A 26,370-nucleotide genomic window follows, 5' to 3' on the forward strand; every position below is an offset into this window, starting at 1 on the left:
GGTGAAACCCCATCTCTACTAAAAATATAAAAATTAGCTGGGCATAGTGGCCCATGCCTGTAATCCCAGCTACTCGGGAGGCTGAGGCAAGAGAATCGCTCGAATCCGGGAGGTGGAGGTTGCAGTAAGCCAAGATTGTGCCACTGCACTCCAGCACTCCAGTGACAACAGCGAAATTCCGTCTCAAAAAAAAAAAAGAAAGAAAAAGAAAAAAGAAACAAGTATTTTATTTTATTTTTATTTTTATTTATTTATTTTGAGACAGAGTCTCACTCTGTCACCCAGGCTGGAGTGCAGTGGCGCCATCTCAGCTCACTGCAACCTCTGCCTCCTGGGTTCAAGTAATTCTCCTGTCTCAGCCTCCTGATGTAGCTGGGATTACAGGTGCCTGCCACCATACCTGGCTAATTTTTGTATTTTTAGTAGAGGTGGGGTTTCACCATGTTGGCCAGGCCGTTCTCAAACTCCTGACTTCAGGTGATCCACCAACCTCAGCCTCCCAAAGTGTTGGGATTACAAGAGTGAGCCAATGCGCCCGGCTATATTTTTATTTGCTAAAAATAAAACCGTGTGTGTGTGTGTGTGTGTGAGTCCTGGACAGTCACAGTTTAAGCATCAAGAGGGCCTGAGGTTAGACTAAAGGTATACCGGGTATAAGGTTGTATCAAATATTGTTTCTTTGAAATTCAAATTTAACTGGGCATCTTATATTTTATCTGCTAACTCTACTCAAGCCCATCCTGTGAAGAAAGGACCCCAGGTGTTCCCTCTGCCCCACCCCCATCTTCACTGGCTCAGAGACCCCCTGCAAGCTCTGTGCAGACTAACATGCTTCACAGCTCTGACGCAAACTCCCACCTTGGTGGCCCCTTTAGCTGCCTCTCTTCTCTCTGCAGTTGAACTTTCTGCCTCCTCAGCCTCAGCTTCTTCAGCGCTGTTGCCACCCTCTATCCCCACCAGCTCATCCAGGCAGCTGTATGCAAACACCTGCCTGGCCAGCCCCTCCCATCACCCAACTCTGGGGCAACAGCCCCCTACTGGCTCCTGTCAGTCTCTGGGCAGCCCCGTGTCTGGGTTTCCAGCTCCTTCCCCACCCACTCCTTCATCATCCCTGTTCCCCAGAATCCTGACCCTGGCCCCTGCCTCACTCCCTGTGCTTCTTGGGCCAGCCCCAGCGACTCTAGTGCTGAAGCCCAGGGGCTGATATCTCGTCTTCTCTTTCTCCAGCTAGACCCCTCTCCCGAGCGCAGGCCCAACTGTGCCTCTGCCTGCTGGATGCCCTGGGACCTCGGGGATCTCAGGTTCACCCCATTGCTCTTCTCTTTATTAAGAACCCTTTGAAGGCTCCTCAGGCCCTTGGGTTAAAGTCTGAACTCCTTGGCCTGGCCGACAAAGCCCTTCATGGTCTATCCCTGCCCATTTCCGCAGCCCTCTGCAAGTCACTCACAGCTCCCAGGTTTTCTCACAATCCCATCAAGCTTCAAATGCCACGGTGCCCTTCCTCCCCCTGCTTGTTTTGGAAAACTCAGTTCCCATGTCACCTCTTCCGGAAGACCCTTGTCCCCCTCGAGCTTGGGCTAGCCCTGTCTGTATTCCTTCCAGCTTATCTGGTGTGTCCTAAGTCACCTGCTGCTTACCTGTCTCTGCCATGAGACAGGTGGGACTGTGTCTTCTCCACCTCTCAGTCCCCAGGGTCAAGTCCTGTAAATGAGCTTAGGGTCTGATCTGCGACCCCAGCATGGATCCCAATTCCCTCCCTCACCAACCTGACACCAGTCCAGTTCAACTCTGCTCAAGTGCTGACCTCATCCAAGACCCCAGATCCACTTCGAACATGACCTCATCCCGGCCCTGGGAGCACACATGGGAAAGGAATAAAGGAAGGGCTCTCTCCCATTTCCAGGCGTGCACCCCTCCCTTCCTGAGGAAGAGAGACTGAGTCTCAAGCCCACGTAGAATCTGCAGAGGAAGGCCGGGCACAGTGGCTCACACCCTATAATCCTAGCACTTTGGGAGGCTGAGGCGGGTGAATTACCTGAGGTCAGGAGTTCGAGACCAGCCTGACCAACATGGTGACACCCCGTCTTTACTAAAAACACAAAACACATTAGCTAGGCTTGGTGGCGCACACCTGTAATCCCAACTACTTGTGAGGCTGAGGCAGGAGAATCACTTGAACCCACGAGGTAGAGATTGCGGTGAGACAAGATCATGCCACTGCACTCCAGCCTGGGTGGAGTAGGCATCTGTCTCAAAAAAAAAAAAAAAAATCTGCAGAGGGAAGTCAGTGCCTTACAGAGGGCTTCTGACTAGGAAGCCCCAGGACTGCGGCCAACCCCTTCCTCTCCCTGCCTCACCCCTGCAGAAGGACCTGCAGAAAAAGCTGGAAGGGGTGGGAGGGTGTGGGAGGGCTATGCAGGTTCCAGACCTGGTCTTTGGCACCCTCTACAGGACAGTTCCATTCCCATACCTGGGCTTTGGACAACTGAATCCTATGCCTTTTCCCACCCATGGAGCCTGGCCCCAGAAGTTCTCAGGACTTACCCACCGTCCACCATGCCACACAGCAAGTGTCCTCAGAGTCTGCAGACCAGAAACACCTCCCTCGTGTCTCAGCACTGGGCCACCTGCTGAAACCCCGAACTGCCTGCCCCATTGTTTGAGACCTAGTCAGGCCCTGGCTCCAAAAGTCCTCTTGGACTGCCGCTGGTCCCCAGGGTCTCTCCTGACCGCACCTCGGTCCCGGAGCTCCCATGTTGCTGAGCCCCGAGCCCCATGCCCCGATCCAGCTCTGGCTCCTTCACAGGGGCCCTGCTGACCTTTCCTCAGGGAGGTGTTTTCCTGAGGACAGGGTCTAGGTTTCCACCTGCTCCTCGGACTAGGGGCCCTCAGAGGGCCAGGCCTGGGCTTCTGCCTCCTCCCTCAGGCTTGTGTTTCTCTGCAAATATGGCTTGTGTGTCCTCCTTCCTCTCAGACTGGGGGCCCTGAGGACTGGGCCTGAGTCTCCCTTTCCCCCTTCAGAATGGGGCTCCCTGAGGACTGATCCACGGCCTCCCCACGTCCCCTCCACCTGGCTGTTGACCTCCAACACTTCCACCTCCAGTGCTATTCTGCACAGCTCTCCCCAACGCTGGGGACTCAAAGGCCTCTGCAGCCTTCCCCAGGGCTGGGGCTTGGGGAGGGCTTCCTCAGGTGCTGCCCCAGAGTCAGGCTGCACATTGGCTTGGAGGACAGGCCTTTCCTCTGCGACTGTAAGGCCCAGAGTGCCCACCCCCATCTCCACCTCTGACCTCACAAAGGGCTGCTTCAGAACTCGGTCTCCATGGCACCGCTGGCCAGACGACGGATGTTATTTTGGGCAGTGCATCTGGACTTGGCTCAAGTGGCACCAGCCAAACCCTAGCCTTACTGACCTCTCCCCTAGAGGAGCAGGAGCAGTGCTTGAGGCTGCCCTGGGAGGGCTGAGAGGCAGGCTCTGGACTGGGGACACAGGGATAGCCGAGCCCCAGCTGGGGGTGGAAGCTGAGCCAGGGACTGTCTTGGAGGAACAAGATCAAGATGCGCTTTAACTGAGAAGCCCCCAAAGCAGAGGCTGAGAATCAGAAGGCATCTCAGCAGAGTGAGTGGGGCTCCAGGCAGGGTGGATGGGGTGGCCTCCACAGTGCTCAGATCTGGAAGGGCCATTCCCTTGGTACCACACAGGGAGGAGGTGACTGTGGGATTGTTTGGGGAAGGAGCCTCGGCTGGGAGTGGAAGGCCTAGCTTTCTGGCTCTGGTGCAGTCCTGTGTTGCTGTGTGACACAGGCACACACACCCTCTCTCTGAGCCTCAGTTTCCTTACCTGTAAGTTGGTTGTTGGGAGGACCAGCGGTAGAGCAGAGATGGCAGGGATGCGCTGGGCTGGGCTGTCAGCAGACCATGGGGGTGGGATGAGGAGAGAGCTGAAGACCACCGGCAGTGGACCACAGCGGGAAGAGTGCAGGCCAGAGATGGGTCAGCTGCTGGCTTGCTGGAGTTGTTCCTCCCGCAGAGTCCCCTCCTGCGGGGCTAGAGTTGGGGCTGGAGGGTTTCTGCAGTCAGGGCTGGGGATAAGAGTCTGTGCTGCAGGTAGAGGGAACTGGGTTAGAGAATGAAGAGGACAGACAGGGTGAGGGGACTTGGGGCTACCTTCATGCTGTCAGTTAGAGAGAAAGATAGGAGTACAAAGGGGAATTTTTAGGCAAGGTGCAGGGGTGAAATGAGTTTTCAGAGCCTCATCCTGTGTGTTCACCTTCTCTGTGTGTGTATGTGTGTGTGTGTGCGCGCGTGCGTGCATGTGTGTGTGTGCAGGTCCTGGACAGTCACAGTTTAAGTTAGCAGCAAGTGGGCTTGAGGTTAAATGTATAGCACGCAAATACGAGGCTGGAGCCACTGAGCAGAGGCTGAGGGCATCTCCACAGTCCAAAGCCGGGCTGCAGACAGGGAAGGTCTGGAGGAGCGCTGGAGGGTCTGGCCTGGGGTTGGGGTCCTGGGGCCAGCATGGGTGGGTGGGGCTCCAGGGCGTCGCCTCATTGGCTGTGCACTGCTCCTCCCTCCCTGTTGCTTGGCTGGGTTAAGGGAGTGGCATTAGTAGGAGCTGCCCCAGGGCTTCTCCCCTGGGGGCCAAGGTCTGATAGAAGTGTGGGGCCAAGTTCTGTGTGCTCCAGCCATGGTGACCTCTCTTTGGCTCCTCAGCATCTACAAATCTGAAAGACAAAACATGGTTCAAACATCCAGGCACAGGCGGTAAGTACCCAACCCTCTTCTCCCCCTCTAGCCCCCGTTCTCCACCCAGCCCACTTCAGTGCCCTTCCTGCTCCAACCTCAACCTCTTCCTTGGGGTAGCTGTCCCCCCTCTACCTCCTCCTCCCCACCCACCCACTCACTCCTGAGGTCCCAGAAGAAGAGCATCTTCCACCTGTTGCCTGGGCTGGGTCCTAGGGTGAGGGGAGGCTCAGAAAGACTTGGATGAGGGTCAAGGCTTGCAGGTGGCCTTCAACTCAACCGAACTCAGCACCTCTCACCCTCTCAGGCTCCGTTGTCTTTGGGGTGAACAAGAACCAGTCCTTGCAATGGCCAAGGCCCTGCCTATGTAGTCCTTGTTAGCTCTCTGGCCTCCCCGCTCCAGCCCCCTGCTTTCCCTCCTCCAGCCACACTGAGCCACACTGAGTTTCTTTTCTGTTTTTTTTTTTTTGTTTGTTTGTTTTTTTAGACAGAATCCAACTCTGTCCCCCAGGCTGGAGTGCAATGGCGCAATCTTGGCTCACTGCAACCTCCGCATCCCGGGTTTAAGCGATTCTCTTGCCTCAGCCTTCTGACGAGCTGGGATTACAGGATTATAGGCACATACTACCACGCCCAGCTAATTTTTTTTTTAAATTTTTTTATTTTTAGTAGAAATGGGGTTTTGCCATGTTGGCCAGGCTGCTCTTGAACTCTTGACCTTGGGTGATCCACCCGCCTCGGTCTCCCAAAAGGTTGGGATTACAGGCGTGAACCACTGCACCTGGCCTCACACTGACTTTCTTTGCTTTCTTCAAATATCCTGGGAGTCCTCTGGTGACTATTCCCCCCACCTGAGAGGCTTTCTGCAGTTAACATACAGCCCACTCTCATCTCCTTCATGGCTCTGCTCCAACGCCACCTTCTCAACAAGGATTACTCTGACTGCCCTATTTGCAATCACACCATATCTCCAGCCCCTGCACTTCCAATTCCCCTCTCCTTGCTCTGTTTTTTCCATAGGGGCTGGTACCTTCTCTTATACAAATGTACTTGCTTATTACACTTCATTGCTGTCAGCTCCACACGAGCAGGGATATTGGCCTGTTGTACACTTGGACGGAGAGAACGAATAATGCCCCTCTGTTGACATCACTGCCTCCAGCCTATGTCTCTCTCCAGGGCTTTAGATCCTGTTTCTAGAGACCCACTGGTGTCTCACAGGCAACTCAGCTCCTAGATGGATATGGCCTCCTCCGCCCCCTGCAAGTTCACTCCTCCTGTGCTCTTGGCTCAGTCAGGGGTCCCCTTCTCCTCAGTTGCTCAAGCCAGAAGTCCAGGTCATATCCTTGATACTTCCCTCTCCCCCATGTCTCATATCCACTCACTAATCTCCTAAAATATCTCGAATGTGCACAGCTTCCACCATTCTTTCTACCACCACCCTACTCCCCCATGGCCATGTCAGGCCACCACCCGCCCATTCTTCAAAACCGCCTTCAGGCCTCACCTCCCATGCCTCCCGTGAGCTCCCCCAGTCCCAGGCTGCTTCTCTCTGGTAGTGTTGCCATTACCCATCTCTTCCATTAAACAGAGTGACCCAAGGGTGGAGAGTGGGTTTTAACTTTGTATTCCTGGTGCTTGACTCATAAGTAGGTGCTCAACAAAAAAATTTTTTTTTCTTTTTTGAGACGGAGTCTTGCTCTGTTGCCCAGGCTGGAGTGCAGTGGTGCGATCTTGGCTCACTGCAACTTCTGCTTCTTGGGTTCAAGTGATTCTCACGTCTCAGCCCCCCTAGCTGGGATTACAGGCGCCTGCCACCAAGCCCAGCTAATTTTTAAATTTTATTTTTAGTGGAAATGGGGTTTTGCCATGTTGGCCAGGCTGGTCTTGAACTCCTGACCTCAAGTGATCCACCTGCCTCGGCCTCCCAAAGTGTTGGGATTACAGGCGTGAGCCACCATGCCTGGACAACAAATGTTTGTTGAATGAAGAAATGTTGGTTAGCAGGTTGAATTGTTGGCTTTTGGGCGTGGTGGCTCACACCTGAATTCCCAGCACCTTGGGAGGCTGAGGTGGGAGGATTGCTTGAGTCCAGGAGTTTGGGACCAGCTTGGGCAACATGGCAAAACCCCATCTCTACAAAAAATAGAAAAAAAATAGCCGGGCACGGTGGCGTGCTCCTGTAGTCCCAGCTACTTGGGAGGCTGAGGTGGCAGGATCGCTTGAACCCTGGGAAGTCCAGGCTGCAGTGAGCTGGGACTGTGCCACTGCACTCCAGCCTGGGCGACAGAGTGAGACTCTGTCTCAAAAAAAGAAAGAAGGCCGGGCGCGGTGGCTCAAGCCTGTAATCCCAGCACTTTGGGAGGCCGAGACGGGCGGATCACGAGGTCAGGAGATCGAGACCATCCTGGCTAACACTGTGAAACCCCGTCTCTACTAAAAAAATACAAAAAATTAGCCGGGCGAGATGGCGGGCGCCTGTAGTCCCAGCTACTGGGGAGGCTGAGGCAGGAGAATGGCGTGAACCCGGGAGGCGGAGCTTGCAGTGAGCTGAGATCCGGCCACTGCACTCCAGCCTGGGCGACAGAGCGAGACTCCGTCTCAAAAAAAAAAAAAGAAAGAAAAAGAAAACAAACAAGCATTAGTGAGTTGTTAGCTGTTTAGTTCCTTGGTTAGCAGATTACTTAGGGGATCTGGTTGGTTGGCTGTCAGTTCCTTGCTTTGTAGGCTGGCTTTCTTGGGCCCCTCTTCTTAGTCTGTACCCTCTCCTTGGGCTCTCTCTGTGTCCATGGCTCAGAGGACCATCTGTGATTTGCTGACCTCCAAATGTGTCTGTAAGTGAGACCACATGACCAGCTGCCTCCTCACTGGCCATCCCACCCAGGTGGCCAGCGGGCTTCTCACACTCAGCATGTCCAGAAAGGGCCTCCTCGTCCGTTCTCCTGCAGCTTCTCTGCTGCGCCCCACACTAGTCATTCCGCTGCAATAGCCAGGACCCGAGGGTGTCGCTGAGCTGCCCCGCTCCCTTCCCTCTCTAACCGAACACCAATCCTGTCAGCTTGACTGTGCTCTTGTGGCCATTGGCACTGCCATCTCTGTGGCGCAGGCTGCCACCACTTCTCCACTCGTCTGTGGAGAAGCTGATGCTCACCCTGCCTTAACTACACTTCCACCATCCTGGCCTCCACAGGGGAGGCAGCTCTCCTGCTGAAATCCTCTAGTTGGCCCATGGCCCTCTGGTAGAGTTCAGACTCCCGAATGTGGGCCATAGGGCCTTCTGCCACCTAGCCCTGGCCCCTCTCTGCCCATCTCATGCCACCTCCACTCCTCTGTGGCCAGCCCATTCCTGCACATTAGATGCTGCCTTAGCTGCAGGCCTTTGCACATGCCAGTCCTATGCCCAGAATGATCCCTGCCTCCCTGGAGGCTCCTTTACCTGCCAGCCTTCTTTTCCTGACCTAGATCTCCCTTTCTCTGGGAGCCTCCTACCCCCTCCTCTAGGCCATTCACTTCCTCCACATGCCCCATGGTGCCCCTCTTCCAGCTGGGGCAGTGCTCATCACACTGCACAGTAATTGCTCAATCGATTGCTTTTCTTCCCACGGACTGGGATCGTACCAGTGTCCTTTACTGCAGCGCCTGAACATTCTAGGCATAGTAGATTCAAGAAATCTTGAGTTCATTGGCTGGTTGGTGGTTATCTGTTGCTTACTGTGTCTTGCCTGCTGTGTGGTGATGAGGAAGGAGTCAGGCTTCCAGGATTCTCTTGGTGTTCTTGGCTTTCTGCTCTGTCCACTTCTCTTCCCTCTTCTGTGGTTGCCTCCAGCACGGGAGCTGGGGTGAGATGGAGGCCAGTGGAGGGTCACCTCACCCTGCTAGGGAGAGCAGCAGCATTCCTCAGGACTCCTAAATTCCCCTGGCCTCACAGCAGCAAAAAGTAAGCAGAAGGAATGATAGATGTCCAGGCATGGAATAAAACATCTTCCACTTTTCAGCTGAGACCCTCTGTTCATAGTTCACCCATCCCAGTCCTAGCTCTATTCCTTGCCCCAGAGAAACAAAACCAGGGATGAATAGATGGAGGGGGATGCAGAGCTGCGTGGATAATCCACTGGTCCCCACCCAACTCCAGCTCCCATGCAGTATCGTATAGGGGTCTTATTATCCCATGGCCAGCCTCCTCAGCCCTGAAGAAGAGACCCTGCCAAGGCAAGCAGCAGCCCAAAGACAGTCCTGGGAAGGTACCATAGAAGCAGGGGAGAGGTGGACAAAGCAGGAAACCCAGAACACCAAGGGAATCCTGGAAGCCTGGCTCCTTTCTCATCAGCACACAGCAGGCAACGACCAGCCAATGAACCAAAGATTTATTGAGTCTACTATGCCTACTGTATTCAGGCACTGCAGTGAAGGAAACTGGTATGATCCCAGCCCTTAGGAAGAAAAACAGTTAATTAATTAAGCTTTTTTTTTTTTTTTTTTTTGAGACAGGGTCTTGTTCTGTCACCCATGCTGGAGTGCAGTGGTGTGATCTCAGCTCACTGCAACCTCTGCCTTCCAGGCTCAAGCAATCTTCTCACCTCAGCCTCCCCAGTAGCTGGGACCACAGGCATGCACCACCACACCTGACTTTTTTTTTTTTTTTTTTGGAGAGATAAGGTTTTGTCGTGCTGCCCAGGCTGGTCTTGAACTCCTGGGCTCAAGTGATCAGCTTGCCTCAGCTAGTGCTGGGATTACAGGCGTGAGCCACTGTGCCTGGCCTAATTGAGCAATTACTTTGCAGTGTGATGAGCACTGCCCCAGCTGAAAGAGTGGGCACCATGGGGCATGTGGAGGAAGTGAATGGCCTAGAGGAAGGGGTAGGCAGCTCTCCCAGAGAAAGGGAAATTTAGGTCAAGAAAAGAAGGCTGGCAGGTAAAGGAGCCTCTGGGGACGCAGGGGACCATTCTGGGCGTAGGACTGGCATGTGCAAAGGCCTGCAGCTAAGGCAGTACGTGATGTGCAAGGATGGGCTGGCCAGAAGAGTTGAGGGGCTGGTGTCAGCTTCTGGGCATGCAGACAGTGAGATAGCAGAGTGACTAGTCCAAACAAGCACTAAGGCCACACTTAGAGATATCTGTATCCCTCTTCTTCCTCCTGACTTTTTTTCTTTTTTTGAGACGGAATCTCGCTCTTGTTGCCCAGGCTGGAGTACAGTGGTGAAATCTTGGCTCACTGCAATCTCCGCCTCCTGTGTTCAAGCGATTCTCCTGCCTCAGCCTCCGAAGTAGCTGGGATTACAGGCATGTGCCACCATGCCTGGCTTATTTTGTATTTTTTAGTAGAGATGGGGTTTCTCCATGTTGGTCAGGCTGGTCTCGAACTCCCCACCTCAGGTGATCTGCCCACCTTGGCATCCCAAAGTACTGGGATTATAGGCATGAGCCACTGGGCCCGGCCCCTCTTCTTCCTCTTTATCCTCCATCCCCACCCCACCACCTTCCCCAAACTCCAGTCCTATACCTCTCCCTATACGCAGATTTGGGACCTGTTACTGTTTCATCTACCTGTCCATCTAACTGTGCACTTCACTAAATATATATTAAGTGCCAGGCACTTTGGGAAGCTTTGAGGATCTAGTTGAGAGTAAGACAGATTCCCCAGTTTTCACTCATTCAACAAATATTTATTGTATATCTACTATGGCCTGGCGTTGTGCTAGGCACTGAAGATACACCAGGAAGTAAGATCCAGTCCTTCCTTTTCTCCCTCCCTCTCTCTTGGTCATTCATTCATTCACTCACTCTCTCACAAACCTCTGTTTGCACTGACCTGGTTGTAGAACCTGGTGCATTTTGCTGACCCCTTCATCTTTGACAGAACCTGGCACATGTTTCAGCGCTCAGTGCTGTTTATAGAGCTCGGCAGCAGACTTTGTCACACCTCATGCTGTTTGTAGAGTGCCTCACTGTTGCCAGGCCCTGGCCTGTGACCCCAAAGTTCTGGCTCTAGCAGATAGGCAGACAGACAGATGGATAGACATAGACAACTGAGCTCCACTTTCCAGTCTGCTCTCTCCTACCCTGCTTTTTCCCAGAGACTTGTTGGCATCGTGGATCACACTTTCAGCTCCCCACCTGCCCCCCTGCAAAGTGGTTTCATTAGTGTGCCATTTTTACTGGTCCAGTCCCAACTAGAAGGAGCATGGCCTGGCCGTCTACCCCAGTTCCTCTCCATGTCCCCATGGCTCTCAAGTGTCTCCAATTCCAGCTGTCCCAGCAGCCCTGGGCGAGAGGAGGTGTGTGTGGTGAGGCTGCTGGGTTACCCATTAACTCAGTTGTGAGTTGAAGAGCTGATGGGCAGCAGGCAGACTTGAGTCTCCTTTCTGTCCGTGGGCTCGGGTCACTGTCTCAGGTCCACCCGTGGCTCCAAAATGGTCTCGTGGTCCGTGATAGCAAAGATCCAGAACACACTGCAGAAGAAGATGGTGCGAGAGTTCCTGGCTGAGTTCATGAGCACGTATGTCATGATGGTGAGTGGGTGGGCAGCATGAAGTGGGTGGGGCTCCGCCAGGGCCGTCCATGACCCCCTCCCCATGCTGATCCCATAAGTCACATTGTCCATTCCTTGCCTCTGAGCTGGGAGCCAGGGGAAGCAGCAGAGGAAAGTAAAGAGGTGGGGGGCCTTTCTCATCAAGTCTTTTTGGACAGAAAGGGCTCATAATATGTGGTGGTCGAATGAAACCATGCACTGGGATATCCGGGGCATGGCTGGAAATGGGGAGAAGGGAAACCCAGGGTGAAGAGATTGAAAAGGCCCAGGTGCAGTGGTTCATGCCTGTAATCCCAGCACTTTGGAAGGCTGAGGCAGGTGGATCACCTGAGGTCAGGAGTTTGAAACCTGCCTGGCCAACATGGTGAAACCCCGTCTCTACTAAAAATACAAAAATTAGCGGGGCATGATGGTGGACGCCTGTAATCTCAGCTATTCAGAGGCTGAGGCATGAGAATCACTTGAACCTAGAAGGTGGAGGTTGGAGTGAGCTGAAATCGCATCATTGCACTCCAGCCTGGGTGACAGGAGCGAAATTCTGTCTCAAAAAAAAAAAAAAAAAAGAAAGAAAGAGAGATATTGGCCAGGCGCAGTGACTCAAGCCTGTAATCCCAGCACTTTGGGAGGCCGAGATGGGCAGATCACGAGGTCAGGAGATCGAGACCATCCTGGCTAACACGGTGAAACCCGGTCTCCACTAAAAAATACAAAAAACTAGCTGGGCGAGGTGGCGGGCACCTGTAGTCCCAACTACTCGGGACGCTGAGGCAGGAGAATGGCGTAAACCCGGGAGGCGGAGCTTGCAGTGAGCTGAGATCCAGCCACTGCACTCCAGCCTGGGCGACAGAGCGAGACTCCGTCTCAAAAAAAAGAAAAAAAGAGAGAGATTGAAGAGAAACTTGATGATTAGGCTCTGAGAATGAATCCAGAGGGCACTGGGCGATGTTGAAGGCTGGCAAGCAGGGGAGTGACATGATGAGATTTGGATTTTAAAGGTAATTTTGGGTGCAGTGTGGAGCAAAAGCAGGACAGGCAAGGCTGGCAAGAGGGAACCAGTTAAGAGGCTGTTTTTGATCTGGGACAGAGAGAGGGTGATGACTGGTCTGGGGTTGGAGAAGAAAGCACGTGTTTGAGAAGGCTGTGGAAGATGGAACTGGGGAGACTCTGCCAGCAGAAGATGTGGGCAAAGCGCTGATGAGCTGTTCTGGAGCACGGGGCCCAGCACAGGGTGAGAGGCGAGATGCCCGTAGGGAAGTCCAGGAGATAGTTAAACACAGGCAAGGGGCTGGAGCTCAGGAGAGGCTTGGTCTGGAAGGAAAAGTTGAAGTTCATCACAACACAGGTGGTGATTGTCAACATTGTCCAGAGAGAGTGTACAGAAAGAGAAAAGGATGGTTTGAGGACAGAGGCTTGAGGAATGAAGAGGTGCACGCAAAGGAGCTTGAGAAGGAATGGTCAGAGAGGTGGGAGGAGACCCAGAGCAGACTGCATGACAGAGGGGGGCAGTGGTTCCACCAGGAAGAAGCTGTCAGCAGATGGGCCACGCAAGGTGAGCACTGGCAAGAGGCCTTAGGGTTTGGCAACGTGGGGGCTGCTGGTAACCTTGACAAGGGCTCTTCTTTAGTGTGTGACTGGGACAGAATCCAGACTGCAGGCAGGATGTGAGGTTGCTCCCTCTCCACCTGCTTCAGCCCTGCCACTTACCCCAGTGAGCCTCTGCCCTTTTTTTTTTTTTTTTTTTTGAGACGGAGTCTCGCTCTGTCACCCAGGCTGGAGTGCAGTGGCCGGATCTCAGCTCACTGCAAGCTCCGCCTCCCGGGTTCACGCCATTCTCCTGCCTCAGCCTCCCGAGTAGCTGGGACTATAGGCGCCCACCACCTCGCCCGGCTAGTTTTTTGTATTTTTTAGTAGAGACGGGGTTTCACCGTGTTAGCCAGGATGGTCTCAATCTCCTGACCTCGTGATCCACCCGTCTCGGCCTCCCAAAGTGCTGGGATTACAGGCTTGAGCCACTGCGCCCGGCTGAGCCTCTGCCCTTAACACGACTGTAGCCATGTTTATTGCATCTTATGCAGGGTCCAGGTCTAGAAAAAGAAGGGGCAGCCTCTGGGAAGGGAAGCAAAGGCAGCCAGGTGCATGCTAGAGGAAGGTGGGGTTAGAGAGAATGTTTGTGTGTGTGGTAGGGCCCATGGAACTCAAGGGAGAGAGGAAATCAGAACACCAGGGTTCTTAGCCTGACCCTGCCACTGAGTCACCAGTTGGCCTTGGGCAGGTCTCTCCCTGGCTTAAAGCCTGACTTCTCACTTACATTGTGTAGAATTAGGCCTTCATGGGCTTTGGAGCTGTGTTTGAATCCTAGCTCTGTTATCTTCTAGCTGTGTGACCGTCCACAAGTATCTCAACTGTTCACAAATTTACCTTTCTTGTTTTTGAGACAGGGTCTCACTCTGTCTCCTAGGATGGAGTGCAGTGGCACAATCTCGGCTCACTGCAGCCTCCATCTCCCATACTCAAGTGACTCTCTTGCCTCAGCCTCCTGAGTAGCTGGGACTACAGGCGCGTGCCACTGCGCTCAGCTAATTTTTCTATTTTTAGTAGAGATGGGGTTTCAGCCTGGGTTGGCCAGGCTGGTCTTGAACTCCTGAATTCAGGTGACCTGCCTGGCTCAGCCTCCCAAAGTGCTGGGATGGCTGGCGTGAGTCACCTCGCCCGGCCCACAGCTTTAGCTTCCTTATTGGTTAACAGGAACACTAACATCAGATAGCTGGAGGACTTGTGTGAAGAATGCCAAGTCTCACCATGCAGTACACATGTGGTACCCATGTATTGGTCTCTTGTTATTAGGACAGGTGCTCTCAGCTGCTCTCTCCTCTCTGCCTCTGGCCCTCCCCTGCTCCTCTCTTACCTCCCCACCTGCTTTGGCTTCTGAGCTGTGAGGACAGCAGCTGGATCCTGTCCCTCCTTAATCCAGGGCAAAGTAATTCACTTATCACAAGACATTCCAGTCCCATGAGGGCTGTTAACCCTTGGAACCTTGGAGGCAGGAGGGTGCGTCCCCTGAGAGCTGTTAGGGAAAAGGCACCACCCACATGCTTGATACTTGCCCATATCTGTGTTTCTCTTCCTTTTATTGAGATTTTCATTGAGCACCTAATGCATCCTGGGCTCTGTGATGGGAAGCACCTTATGTGAAGCATCTTCCCAAATCCTCGCAATAGCCCTGTGAAGTAGGTACTATTATTATCCCAGTTTCACAGATGGGAAAACTGAGCCTCCTTGAGACTAAGCCTCTTGCCCAAGGTCACACTTTAAGTCAAGATTAAATCCGGGCCGGGCGCGGTGGCTCAAGCCTGTAATCCCAGCACTTTGGGAGGCCGAGACGGGCGGATCACGAGGTCAGGAGATCGAGACCATCCTGGCGAGCACTGTGAAACCCCGTCTCTACTAAAAAAAATACAAAAAACTAGCCGGGCGAGGTGGCGGGCGTCTGTAGTCCCAGCTACTCGGGAGGCTGAGGCAGGAGAATGGCGTGAACCCGGAGGCGGAGCTTGCAGTGAGCTGAGATCCGGCCACTGCACTCCAGCCCCGGCGACAGAGCAAGACTCCGTCTCAAAAAAAAAAAAAAAAAAAAAAAAAAAAAAGATTAAATCCGGTGCAGTCTAATATCACAGTCTTTTTTTTTTTTTTTTTTTTGAGATACAGTCTTGCTTTGTCATAGTGGTGTGATCTCGGCTCACTGCAACCTCCACCTCCGGGGTTCAAGCGATTCTTGTGCCTCAGCCTCTGGAGTAGCTGGAATTACAGGTGCATGCCTCCATGCCCAGCCAATTTTTGTATTTTTAGGAGAGACGAGGTTTCACTATGTTGTCAAGGCTGGTCTTGAACTCCTGACCTCAAGTGATCCTCCCGCCTCGGCCACCCAAAGTGCTGAGATTACAGGCGTGAGTCACCGTGCCCGGCCTAATATCACAGTCTTGACTCTTAACTTCTATGCTCTGTCCCTTAGCTTAAATATGGCAGCTTTTAAAGACTCTGGCTTGTTGATGCTCCCCCAGCCAGGGTAAGGTCCTCATTTTCAGGTAGTTCAAGACGCCTCTCTCGGCCTGTTTCCCCATCTATAGAGTGGGAGAAAAATTCTTGCTGTGCAGATTTGCTGTGAGAATTGAAGACAGTAGCACTTGTAAAGGAACTTTGTGAGGTGTAAGCCTATATTGGACATTGTGTTGTTGCTATTTTTAATTGCCAGGCTGTGCCAAGAAGTGAGGGCTTTTTTAAAAAAATATATATATAGGAATTGCAGTGAGTCACCAGGGTGAAGGTTTTGTCAAAAAGCTAGTGTGACCTTGGCCCCATTTACTGCAGCCAGGACGAGGGAAGTGGACTGATCCATGTTGCAGCTTCTAGGGGTGTTGCCCTTGGAGCTGGCCTCCTGGCTGTCGGGGAGACTTGGATGGGCTGGGTCACATTCACTGATCAGGGAGAGGAGGGGCTGGAGCCATCCGGGCCCTGGAAAACCAGCTGTACACGTGAGCCATGGGGCAAGGGTTGTAGATCACATGCTACAGGGGCCAAGAGAGCGGCAACTCAGGGCGGTGGGGACTTTGGCTGGCTGCTGAGTGCCAATCTGTGCAAGGCTGTAGCTGCTGCCACTCCAGCTGACTGTTGCCATGGAGGGTGGAATGCAGGCCAGTGTTGCCTGAGCTGCTCATTTTTCAAGAGAGACGGAAACTTCTGTCCTTCAAAACCAAGTTATCTAAACAAAACCTGTGCGCTGGATGAATTAGGGCATGAGTTGCCAGTTGGCAACCCTGACACAAGGAATCACGTGGGGTTCATTCGCTCACCCAGTTTTTTTTTTTTTTGAGATGGAGTCTCACCCTGTTGCCCAGGCTGGAGTGTAGTGGCGCGATCTCGGCTCACTGCTCTGCCTCTTGGGTTCAAGCGATTCTCCTGCCTCAGCCTCCCAAGTAGCTGGGATTACAGGTGTGTGCCACCACGCCTGGCTAATTTTTTGTATCTTTAGTAGAGATGGGGTTTCACTGTTGGCCAGGCAGGTCTCGAACTCCTGACCTCATGATCTGCCTGCCTCGGCCTCCCAAAGTGCTGGGATTACAGGCGTGAGCCACCACGCCTGGCCTATGCTCATCCAGTATTTTTAGCACATGGTATTGGAGTGGGGAAAAGGCCATGGGGGCACCTCTGTTTTCAGACCCTCCATGCCTGCTCCAGTCCCTCTACCTCCTTAACCCGCCAACCTGTCAACCTGACCTGGCCTCACTCCCCAATGCACCCACATCTGTTCCTGTCCTCCCCTGCTATACGTCATCCTGGATCCGAAGCCAGCCCAGCTCTGGGTCCCCCTGCTTCTGTCCTGGGGCTTCTGAGGGACCCAGTGGGCCCTGCTCAGCTGCCTCTCCCCCACCATATCTGGGCTATTTCACATGTTCTCAGACTTCCCCAAATCTGCTCTGTACTCTGACTTTATTTATTTTTTATTTTTTCTTAAATAAGCAAATGGCTTGATCTGCTGCTTGACAGGTAAAATAATCAACACTTCCTGTGGTGTTCAGCTCACTCTCTTGTCCCTCTCACCACCAGACCCATTAACCACCCATGTATCCACATATCACCCCTTGGCTGGGGCGCGGTCCTCTCCTTCCTGGAGGACCCCTCCACTTCTGCACCAATCCAGCTGTCCAGCCTACTCAGGTACTTCACTCTGTCCTTTTATTCTCTCCTTTATCTTCAGCCTGTCCCTCTCTCAGCCTATAAACATACCGAAGTTTCTCCACTGAAAACAACACAAAACGAAACCTCCCTCCCTTCACCCTGTCATCCCCTTCGTGGATCCTGTTCTCTCTCCCCTGCTCCTCAGGCGAGTTCTCAAAGAGGAGTCTACACTGGTGCCTTTCAACTCTTTGCTGCCAGCTCCTCACCTCTCCAGCTCTGGAACCGGGCTTCTGCCTCCACAGCTGGATGACGCAGTGCTCACCATGTTCCTAATGACTGCTGGATTGTCACATTCAAAAGCATGCTTTCTAGGCCTGTACACACTTGACCTAGAAGCTCCATGCGATAGTGTGGACTGCACCTTCCTTGGGAAACTCTGTTTCTCCTCGACATCCATGGCACATTCTCTTTCTGTTCCTCTCCCATTTCAATACCTGCTTCACAGTTGAGGTTTCCAGCGTCCACCCATGAGTGTGATGTGTGGCTCTAGGGGCAGCCCCAGCTACCTTTTGTTTTTGTTTTTTTTTGGTAAGGAGTCTTGCTCTGTCATCCAGGCTGGAGTGCAGTGGCTCGATCTTGGCTGACTGCAACCTCTGCCTCCCGGGTTCAAGCAATTCTCCTGTCTCAGCCTTCTGAGTAGCTGGGATTACAGGCGAGTGCCACCACGCCTGGCTAATTTTTGTATTATTAGTAGAGACAGGGTTTTGTCATGCTGGTCTTGAACTCCTGACCCAAAGTGATCCGTCCACCTCGGCCTCCCAAAGTGCTGGGATTGCAGGCGTGAGCCACCGTGCCTGGCCTGGTCTGCCTTCTTACCCTGTACCCCCTCCTGGGGCCTTCTCCACTGACAGCTTTGACTTCGGCCCTCATGTCCACAATTCTCCAGGTTTTCTCTTTCATCAACGCTAGAACAAAGCTCTCCAGGGGAAATACAATACAAGCCATCTATATAATTTAAATTTTTCTAGTATCCACATTAAAAAGGTAAAAAGCAACAGGTGAAATTAATTTTAATAATTAACCCATATATCCAAAATCCTATTTCAAGATGTAGTCAGTGTAAAATTATTAGGATATTCTGGCCAGGCATGGTGGCTCACACCTGTAATCCCAGCACTCTGGGAGGCTGAGGTGAGAGGATTACTTGAGGCCAGAAGCTTGAGACCAGCCTGGGCAACATAGTGAAACCTCATCTCTACACAAAATAAATTGAAAGGCCGGGCGCGGTGGCTCACGCCTGTAATCCCAGCACTTTGGGAGGCTGAGGTGGGTGGATCACGAGGTCAGGAGATCGGGACCATCCTGGCTAACACAGTGAAACCCTGTCTCTACTAAAACTACAAAAATTAGCTGGGCGTAGTGGCAGGTGCCTATAGTCCCAGCTGCTCGGGAGGCTGAGGCAGGAGAATGGCATGAACCTGGGAGGCAGAGCTTGCAGTGAGTGGGAGATCGCACCACTGCACTCTAGCCTGGGCGACACAGCGAGACTTCGTCTCAAAAAATAAATAGAAAAAATTAGCTGGGGCCGGGCGCAGTGGCTCAGGCCTGTAATCCCAGCACTTTGGGAGGCTGAGGCAGGCGACCATCTGAGGTCAGGTGTTTGAGACCAGCCTGGCTAACATAGTGAAACCCTGTCTCTACTAAAAATACAACAAAATAGCTGGGCGTGGTGGAATGCACCCATAACTTCAACTACTCGGGAGGCTGAGGCAGGAGAATCACTTGAACCAGGGAGTTGGAGGTTGCAGTGAGCCAAGATCGCACCACTGCACTCCAGCTTGGGCAACAGAGCAAGACTCTGTTTCAAAAAAAAAGAAAAATTGGCTGGGTGCCATGGCACATGCCCATAGTCCCAACTACTTGGGAGGCTGAAGTGGGAGGATCATTTGAACCCAGGAGATAGAGGGTGCAATGAGCCCTGGTCATGGCACTGCACTCCAGCCTGGGTGATAGAGCAAAACCCTGTCTCAAAAATCAAACAAACAAATAAACAAACAAAACAGAGGCACGAGAAAGTAAGGCATGCGTGGAGCAGCGCAGTTGTTTGGTTTGAGGCCATCTGGCATAGGTAACTGCCTGGATTTAGTCCTGGCTCACCATATACAGGCTGTGTGACCTTGGACAAGCCATTCAAGTTCTCTAAGCTTCAGGTTACTCAGCTGTCAAGTGGGGGAGAATAATAGTACCTAACTCATAACATTGGCGTGTAAGGGTTAAAGGAGGTGATCAGTGTAACTTGCTGGCATGTAGGCAGTGCTCAACAAATGGTTGTTATTATTATTTAGTAGCAATACTATTGCTGAATAGAAAGAATATTGGGGCAGATATGAAACAGGCAGAAAGGATGAAATTATACAGGGTCTTAAATGGTGGCCTACCGAGTTTGGACTTCATCCTAGAAGTGGAGGGGAGCCAGTTAGTGAGCCCAGGGAAGATGCGATGGGGTTTTTGTTAGGAAGGTCACTCTGGCTGCAAGGAGGAGGCTGGGTGAGGTTTGGGGAGCTTGTAAGCAGAGCTGATTGGGTGTTGGGGAGGATAGCAAGGAAGCTCCCATTTGCAACATCTGAGTTTCTGGCTCTGCCAACGGGGATGGGGGAACATAGAGTGAAGAGCAGGTGTGCTGTGAGATGGCGAACCTTCAACAGAACCTGAGACGCCCGTGGAACACCAGGAGAGTTCCAGTGGGGATTTGCAAATAGGAATCTGGCTTCCCAGTGGAGATGATGGAAATTTTACTGCATCAAGCATAGCTGAAGCTGTCGATGTGGTAAAACCATGCCTGAAAAGACCTTTGGAAAATCAGGAGGTTGCTGGAGCCCTTGGAGAGAGCTTTGGTGTCTGTGACATGTGGAAGTGGAAGCCAGACTGACGAGGGGGTGCGAGGGAAGGGGTGAAGCAGCTGGACAGCGTGTTCTCTCATGCAGTCTGACCGAAACAGGGAGGGGGTGACCAGGAGCCCACAGGTGGAGAAGGACGCTGGGCAGGGGTGGGATAGTTTGCCGGGAAGGATGAGACTCCAGTCTGTGGAAGCCGATCAATGGGAGGATGGAAGGTACTGGGGAGATGGAGGCCTCTGCAGAGGGAGAGGATAGCACAGAGCTAGAGCTGAAGGGAACAGTGGCTCTAGACTGAGGCTAATGGGCCTGAAGGTACACCCCTTCCCCTGTGAAGGCGGCGTCATCTGAGGAGCCGTGAGGGATGGGCAAGCAGCAGAAGCTTGGGAATGCTGCCTGGGGTCAGTGGAAATGAAGCTGAGGGCAAGACAGTTAGGACCCCACTGTTCCAGCATTGTGGAGGTTGGGGCGGAGGGTGCGTGTGTGTGTGTGTGTGTGTGTGTGTGTGTGTGTGTGTGTGTGTATGCAGGGAGGGGTTCCTGGCAGAGTCAGGCATGGATGGATTTGGAGGTCCCTTTTTTTTTTTTGAGACGGAATCTCGCTCTGTCACCCCAGGCTGGAGTGCAGTGGCCGGAACTCAGCTCACTGCAAGCTCCGCCTCCTGGGTTCACGGCATTCTCCTGCCTCAGCCTCCCGAGTAGCTGGGACTACAGGCGCCCGCCACCTCGCCTGGCTAGTTTTTTGTATTTTTTAGTAGAGACGGGGTTTCACCGTGTTAGCCAGGATGGTCTCGATCTCCTGACCTCGTGATCCACCCGTCTCGGTCTCCCAAAGTGCTGGGATTACAGGCTTGAGCCACCGCGCCCGGCTTGGAGGTCCCTTAAAGAAACTTCCTTCAGGCCAGCCTGAAGTGTGAGGGACTCTGAGAGGGTGCAATCCATGTCAGCCATCCCCTCCTCGCAGCCCTGCCTTACCCCAAAACTTCAGGTGGGCCTGGGGCTGAGGTGCTTGGATGTCTGTGGTAAGAGCTTCTGACTGCTGCTCCACCTGGCCAGTGGCTCAGGTCTGAGAGGCCTCAGCAGGGGCAAGGAGAGGAGGCAGTAAGGAGGGAAGGCTCTGGAGGAAGAGGGTGTGGCAGAGGATTTTCAAGGCAATGCCAGAGAGGCCCAGGGCATGGGGGTGAGGAACTAGAACTGAGCTCTGAGCCCTCCTCTGAGGTTGGGGCTTCTGGGCAGGCAGCCCCCTTAGAGGCCCTCCCTTGTAGGTGTTCGGCCTTGGTTCCGTGGCCCATATGGTTCTAAATAAAAAATATGGGAGCTACCTTGGTGTCAACTTGGGTTTTGGCTTCGGAGTCACCATGGGAGTGCACGTGGCAGGCCACATCTCTGGTGAGTGAGCACAGCCCCTGCCGGACTGGGCAAGATGAGGTGTCCCCAGTAGGCTCTTTCCTGCCTGCCTCAGCCCCTTCGCCGGCACAGCCAGTGCCTCAGCCTGGCCACTGGGAAGGAGAAAGTCTCCTCTGAACCCTGTGCCTATGACGTGTCTGCCCCAGATTCTTCCCGGGTCCCCCTCACCCACCATTTTCACTGGCTGGGTCATCTTAGGCAAGTCATCACCTTCTCTGTTCCTCAGTTTCCTTAACAGTGAAACGAAGACCGTGGCCCCGGCCTCACTGGGTGGTCACATGACAGAGAGCTCTGTCACGGAGCACGCTCTTATACACACCAGCCATCGTTGTTCTCAATACTGTTTGTCACTGTTGTTTGTTTTGCTCTCCCTCCCTGACACACTTGCCTGCTGCCCGCAGGGGCCCACATGAACGCAGCTGTGACCTTCGCTAACTGTGCACTGGGCCGCGTGCCCTGGAGGAAGTTTCCGGTCTATGTGCTGGGGCAGTTCCTGGGCTCCTTCCTGGCAGCTGCCACCATCTACACCCTCTTCTACAGTGAGTGTCCTGCCCAGGTGTCCGCCTCTGGCCTCAGTCGCCTCCTATGAAATATGGGCAGATTGGAAATCAGTGTCCTGATTAGTAAAAACAGCTGGGAGAAAAAAGCCTTGGAGCTCCCCCACCCCCTAACCTATAACCTCATTTCTGGGACGCCGGTGGGGCTTAGCTGGGGTCAGGTTCACAGGACAGTCTGTGTCTCCGCAGCGGCCATTCTCCACTTTTCGGGTGGACAGCTGATGGTGACCGGTCCCGTCGCTACAGCTGGCATTTTTGCCACCTACCTTCCTGATCACATGACATTGTGGCGGGGCTTCCTGAACGAGGTCAGTGGTCCGGGATGAGTACCCCTCCCCCTGCCCTCCACCCCTGAGGACGGAGCCAGCAGGGAGCCCCTCCGGATAGACAGGACAAGAACTCTGGATGGAGACTGTACCGAGACGTGTCTCTGTGGGTGGGCTTGGATCTGGGGCACTGCCGAGGTCCTGTGACTTGGGGAGCGGCCCAGGTGAGCTGCCACAGCATCTGCTCCTCAGGCGTGGCTGACCGGGATGCTCCAGCTGTGTCTCTTCGCCATCACGGACCAGGAGAACAACCCAGCACTGCCAGGAACACAGGCGCTGGTGATAGGCATCCTCGTGGTTATCATTGGGGTGTCCCTCGGTATGAACACAGGATATGCCATCAACCCGTCCCGGGACCTGCCCCCTCGCGTCTTCACCTTCATTGCTGGCTGGGGCAAACAGGTCTTCAGGTACTGCCCCTGCCCAGGCCCATTCCTTCGAGTTTTTCTGTGGTTCCCCTGTGTGTTGAGGGGTGGTGGGTGATGTGAGGGGCAGCGCAGTAGGGTCCTGCTGAACCCCCAGGTGGCCCGGGGAGCAGGAGTGAGTCCCAACATTTCCCCAGGCCAGTACAGACACAGCTCCTGCACCTGCACTGGGTGTCAACCCTGACCCTGAGTCGGGCTGAGGCTGACCAGGGCCCCGGGTTAGGGCTGTTTCCTGGGGTAGCCTGGGGATGACTCCTCTGCTCAACCTGTCGTGGGCCGAGGTGGATGAGGATGCTGTCCCGGGCATCAGCCCCTCAGCAGGCCTCTGCCTCTTGCCTGCAGCGAAGGGGAGAACTGGTGGTGGGTGCCAGTGGTGGCACCACTTCTGGGTGCCTGTCTAGGTGGCATCATCTACCTGGTCTTCATTGGCTCCACCATCCCACGGGAACCCCTGAAATTGGAGGACTCTGTGGCGTACGAAGACCACGGGATAACCGTATTGCCCAAGATGGGATCTCATGAACCCACGATCTCTCCCCTCACCCCCGTCTCCGTGAGCCCTGCCATCAGATCTTCAGTCCACCCTGCCCCGCCCTTACATGAATCCATGGCCCTAGAGCACTTCTAAGTAGAGATTATTTGTGATCCCATCCCTTCCCCAATAAAGCAAGGCTTGTCCCACAGCAGTAGCCCCACTTCCCGGGATCCTGTGGTCAGGCTTCCCTCCTGGGTTCTTCCGGGAGCTCTAGGGCTATGTCTTAGCCCAAGGTGTAGAGGTGAGGCGCCTTGAGTCTTTCACACCCTGGGAACTGGGGTGCCCCAGGGGGAGAATGGGGAAGAGCTGACCTGTGCCCTCAGTAGGAACAGGGTGAGATGAAAGAATGACAGAAACAGAATGGGGGATTTTCAGGCACGGGGGAAGGAAGGGCTGTTTTGGGGAAAGGACCATAGCTGGCTGGTGGGGGGCTAGCTTTAGAAATACTTTGAAGGGATCCTGAGATTGGACTCTAGACTCTCCCCTGGTTCTTCCTTTCCCCGAGTTCTGGCCAGTTCTTGGACCAGACAAGCCAAGGCCCAAGAATGTAGATCAGATTTTTTTAGCCTTTTTTTCATTAGTGCCTTCCCTAGTAGTCTTCTAGATTTTTTTTTCTTAATCACATGAAATTTTAATATCACATATATACTATATATCTGTTTATGTTCTGTGCTTTATACATAAAAAAGAGTAAGATTTTTTTTTCACCTCTCCTTTTAAGAATCAATTTTAATTCCCTTGAGAATGCTTGTTATAGATTGAAGGCTGGTAAGGGGTTGGGCTCCTCTTTCTTCTTCCTGGTGCCAGAGTGCTCCCACATGAAGGAAATGGAAAGGAAGATGCAAAGAGGGAAATCCTTACAACACATGAACAGGAAGAAGCCTCATAGGGCCCCAAGAGCCCCACGGAAGCAGCTGCAGAGGCTGGGTGGGGATGGGGGGCCAGGATCTGCTGACCCTGGGGCCAGGCAGGAGTCACTCTGCTGCCTGGGGCTCAGAAGGCAGCATCACCCATGGTTCCTGTCATTGCTCATGCATTTTGCCTTTCAATAATTATTGTGCACCTACTGTGTGCAGGCCCTGCCTGGACACTGGGGATGTGCAGTGGGTGCGCTGTGCTCTGCCTTTGAGGGTTGCAGTTTAATGGGGAACAGGTAATTATAAGGAAGAAGGTGAGTGCAGAGTGGGAGGTTTGGAGGCTGTGGGGCTCGGGGTGGGGAAACTCACATCCAGCCTCTGGGTCAAGGCCAGGAGGCTTCCCAGGAGGAGACAGAGCAAGGTATGGTGGTGGGGTGGGGGGTGTCCTTTTTGGGGCTGGGAGCTGCACTTTACAGTTTGAGGGGATGGGCAGAGGAAGCTGGGCTTCGTTCTGGAGGTGGGGGACATGGTGAGGTGAGGTTTAGAAAGCACATCTGAGCCGCAGTGTGTAGGATGCTGGAAATGGTGGAGACGGGCCTGCGAAGACTGCTGGGAAGCAATGAGCCAGGAGCAGCAGCCGGGCACCTAATAATGGGTCAGCACTGTGGACGTGGAGACGAGAGACGGGATTGATCAACACCCGAGAAGTACAATGTGCAGGACTTGGGCTCCATTTGGATGGCGTGGGTGAGGGAGAGGGAGGAGTCAGAAAAGACTTCCAGTTTCCAGCTTGGGCCTGGGGATTGGAAATGTCCCCACTGAGAGTAGGACACAAGTGAGGAAATGGTTTGGAGAGGAAGATGATAAGTTACATCATGGACGTGCTGAGTCCGAGTTGCCTATGGGACTTGGAATGGGGGGTGGCAAAAGGTGTGTAATCTTGAGCAAGATATTCAAGCCTTCTGGGCCTTGGTCTTATCTGTAAAATGACGATAAGAATATTACCTCCCATTTGTGTTGCTGTAAAAATTAAATGCAGTACCACATGTAAAATGTTGAGAATCGTTTCTGGCTCAGAGTAAGTGCTCAATAAACACAGTTATGCCTTTTATATGGTCTGGAGCTCAGAAGTAGAAGATGGGGGTTCGTGAAGTCATGGGTCTGTGGATGTAGCTAGAGTGTGGATCAATGACAGGAGGGTCAGGGGGCACTGCACAAGGTAGGTGGTCAAGAGACACTGGACATAACCCAAATGTCCATCCACAGGGGAACAGATACATACACGGTTGTGCAATTGCACATAATAGAATCCTCTATAATAGCGAAAATTAAGGCACAACAGACACCTGCAGCAACACAGAAAAATTCTGGAGGCATAAAAAGTAATAACAGTAGCTGGGCGTGGTGGTTCACACCTGTAATCCCAGCACTTTGGGCAGCAGAGGTGGGTGGATCACAAGGTCAAGAGATCAAGACCATCCTGGCCAACATGGTGAAACCCTGTCTCTACTAAAAATGCAAAAATTAGCTGGGTGTGGTGGCAGGCACCTGTAGTCCCAGCTACTCGGGAGACTGAGGTGGGAGAACTGCTTGAACCTGGGAGGCGGAGGTTGCAGTGAGCCAAGATTGCATCACTGCACTCCAGCCTGGCGACAGAGCGAGACTCGGCCTCAAAAAAAAAAACAAAAAACAAAAAAAACAAAACAGCCTGGCATAGTTGGGCACCTGTAGTCCCAGCTACTCAAAAAGCTGAGGCAGGAGAGAATCCCTCGAATCCAGGAGGCGGAGGTTGCAGTGAGTGGAGATTGTGCTGCTGTACTCCAGCCTGGGTGACAGAGTGAGATTCCGTCTCAAAAAACAAAAAAGTAATACAGACTATATACAATGTGACACCAGTCTTGTAGCTGAAAAATAAGCAAAAATACATTCTTCACTATATATATGTATGTAAGAAAGCTATTTTAGAAAAAGAAATAATTCCTACAGGCAGATGGGGAGGAATACCAGAGTACTACCAGCTATTAATAATTTTTTAGTTCTGGGGTTGGACATTTGTGGGTTTATTATATGACTGATAGCATATAAATGTGATCCATATTGTTTGTATGTTATATATATATACATATATATTTTTTTTTTTTTAATGGGGTCTCGCTCCCATCACGCAGGCTGGAGTGCAGTGGCGTGATCTCAGCTCACTGAAACCTCTGCCTCCCGGGTTCAAGCAATTCTCCTTCCTCAGCCTCTCAAGTAGCTGGGATTACAGGCATGCGCCACCACGCCCGGCTAATTTTTGCATTTGTAGTAGAGACTGGGTTTCACCATGTTGGCCAGGCTGGTCTCAAACTCCTGACCTCAAGTGATCCACCCGCTTTGGCCTTCTAAAGTGTAGGATTACAGGCGTGAGCCCCCGCACCTGGCCAGTATGT

The 26,370-nt window shown here is 53.0% G+C and overlaps 1 protein-coding gene across 5 annotated transcripts; it reads left to right on the forward strand.

Moving 5' to 3' along the window:
- Positions 1-3,313: 3,313 nt before the first annotated feature.
- On the forward strand, positions 3,314-25,005 carry AQP7 (aquaporin 7). 5 transcript variants are annotated; one of them, XM_033238305.1, is made up of 8 exons: positions 3,314-3,619; positions 4,714-4,764; positions 11,134-11,251; positions 21,100-21,223; positions 21,643-21,780; positions 21,988-22,106; positions 22,317-22,534; positions 22,892-25,005. In XM_033238305.1, the coding sequence occupies exons 2-8, from the start codon at positions 4,739-4,741 to the stop codon at positions 23,175-23,177; spliced, it is 1,029 nt and encodes a 342-aa protein (XP_033094196.1). In that variant the 5' UTR covers positions 3,314-3,619; positions 4,714-4,738; the 3' UTR covers positions 23,178-25,005. The 5 variants fall into 5 exon arrangements, with proteins under 5 accessions (XP_033094196.1, XP_033094199.1, XP_033094195.1 ...); XM_033238308.1 differs by having other exon boundaries at positions 22,951-25,005; XM_033238304.1 differs by lacking the exon at positions 3,314-3,619 and having other exon boundaries at positions 4,595-4,764.
- The last annotated feature ends 1,365 nt before the right edge of the window (positions 25,006-26,370 follow it).

This window comes from Trachypithecus francoisi, unplaced genomic scaffold (genome assembly GCF_009764315.1).
Source record: "Trachypithecus francoisi isolate TF-2019V2 unplaced genomic scaffold, Tfra_2.0 Lachesis_group16, whole genome shotgun sequence".
NCBI lineage: Eukaryota > Metazoa > Chordata > Mammalia > Primates > Cercopithecidae > Trachypithecus > Trachypithecus francoisi.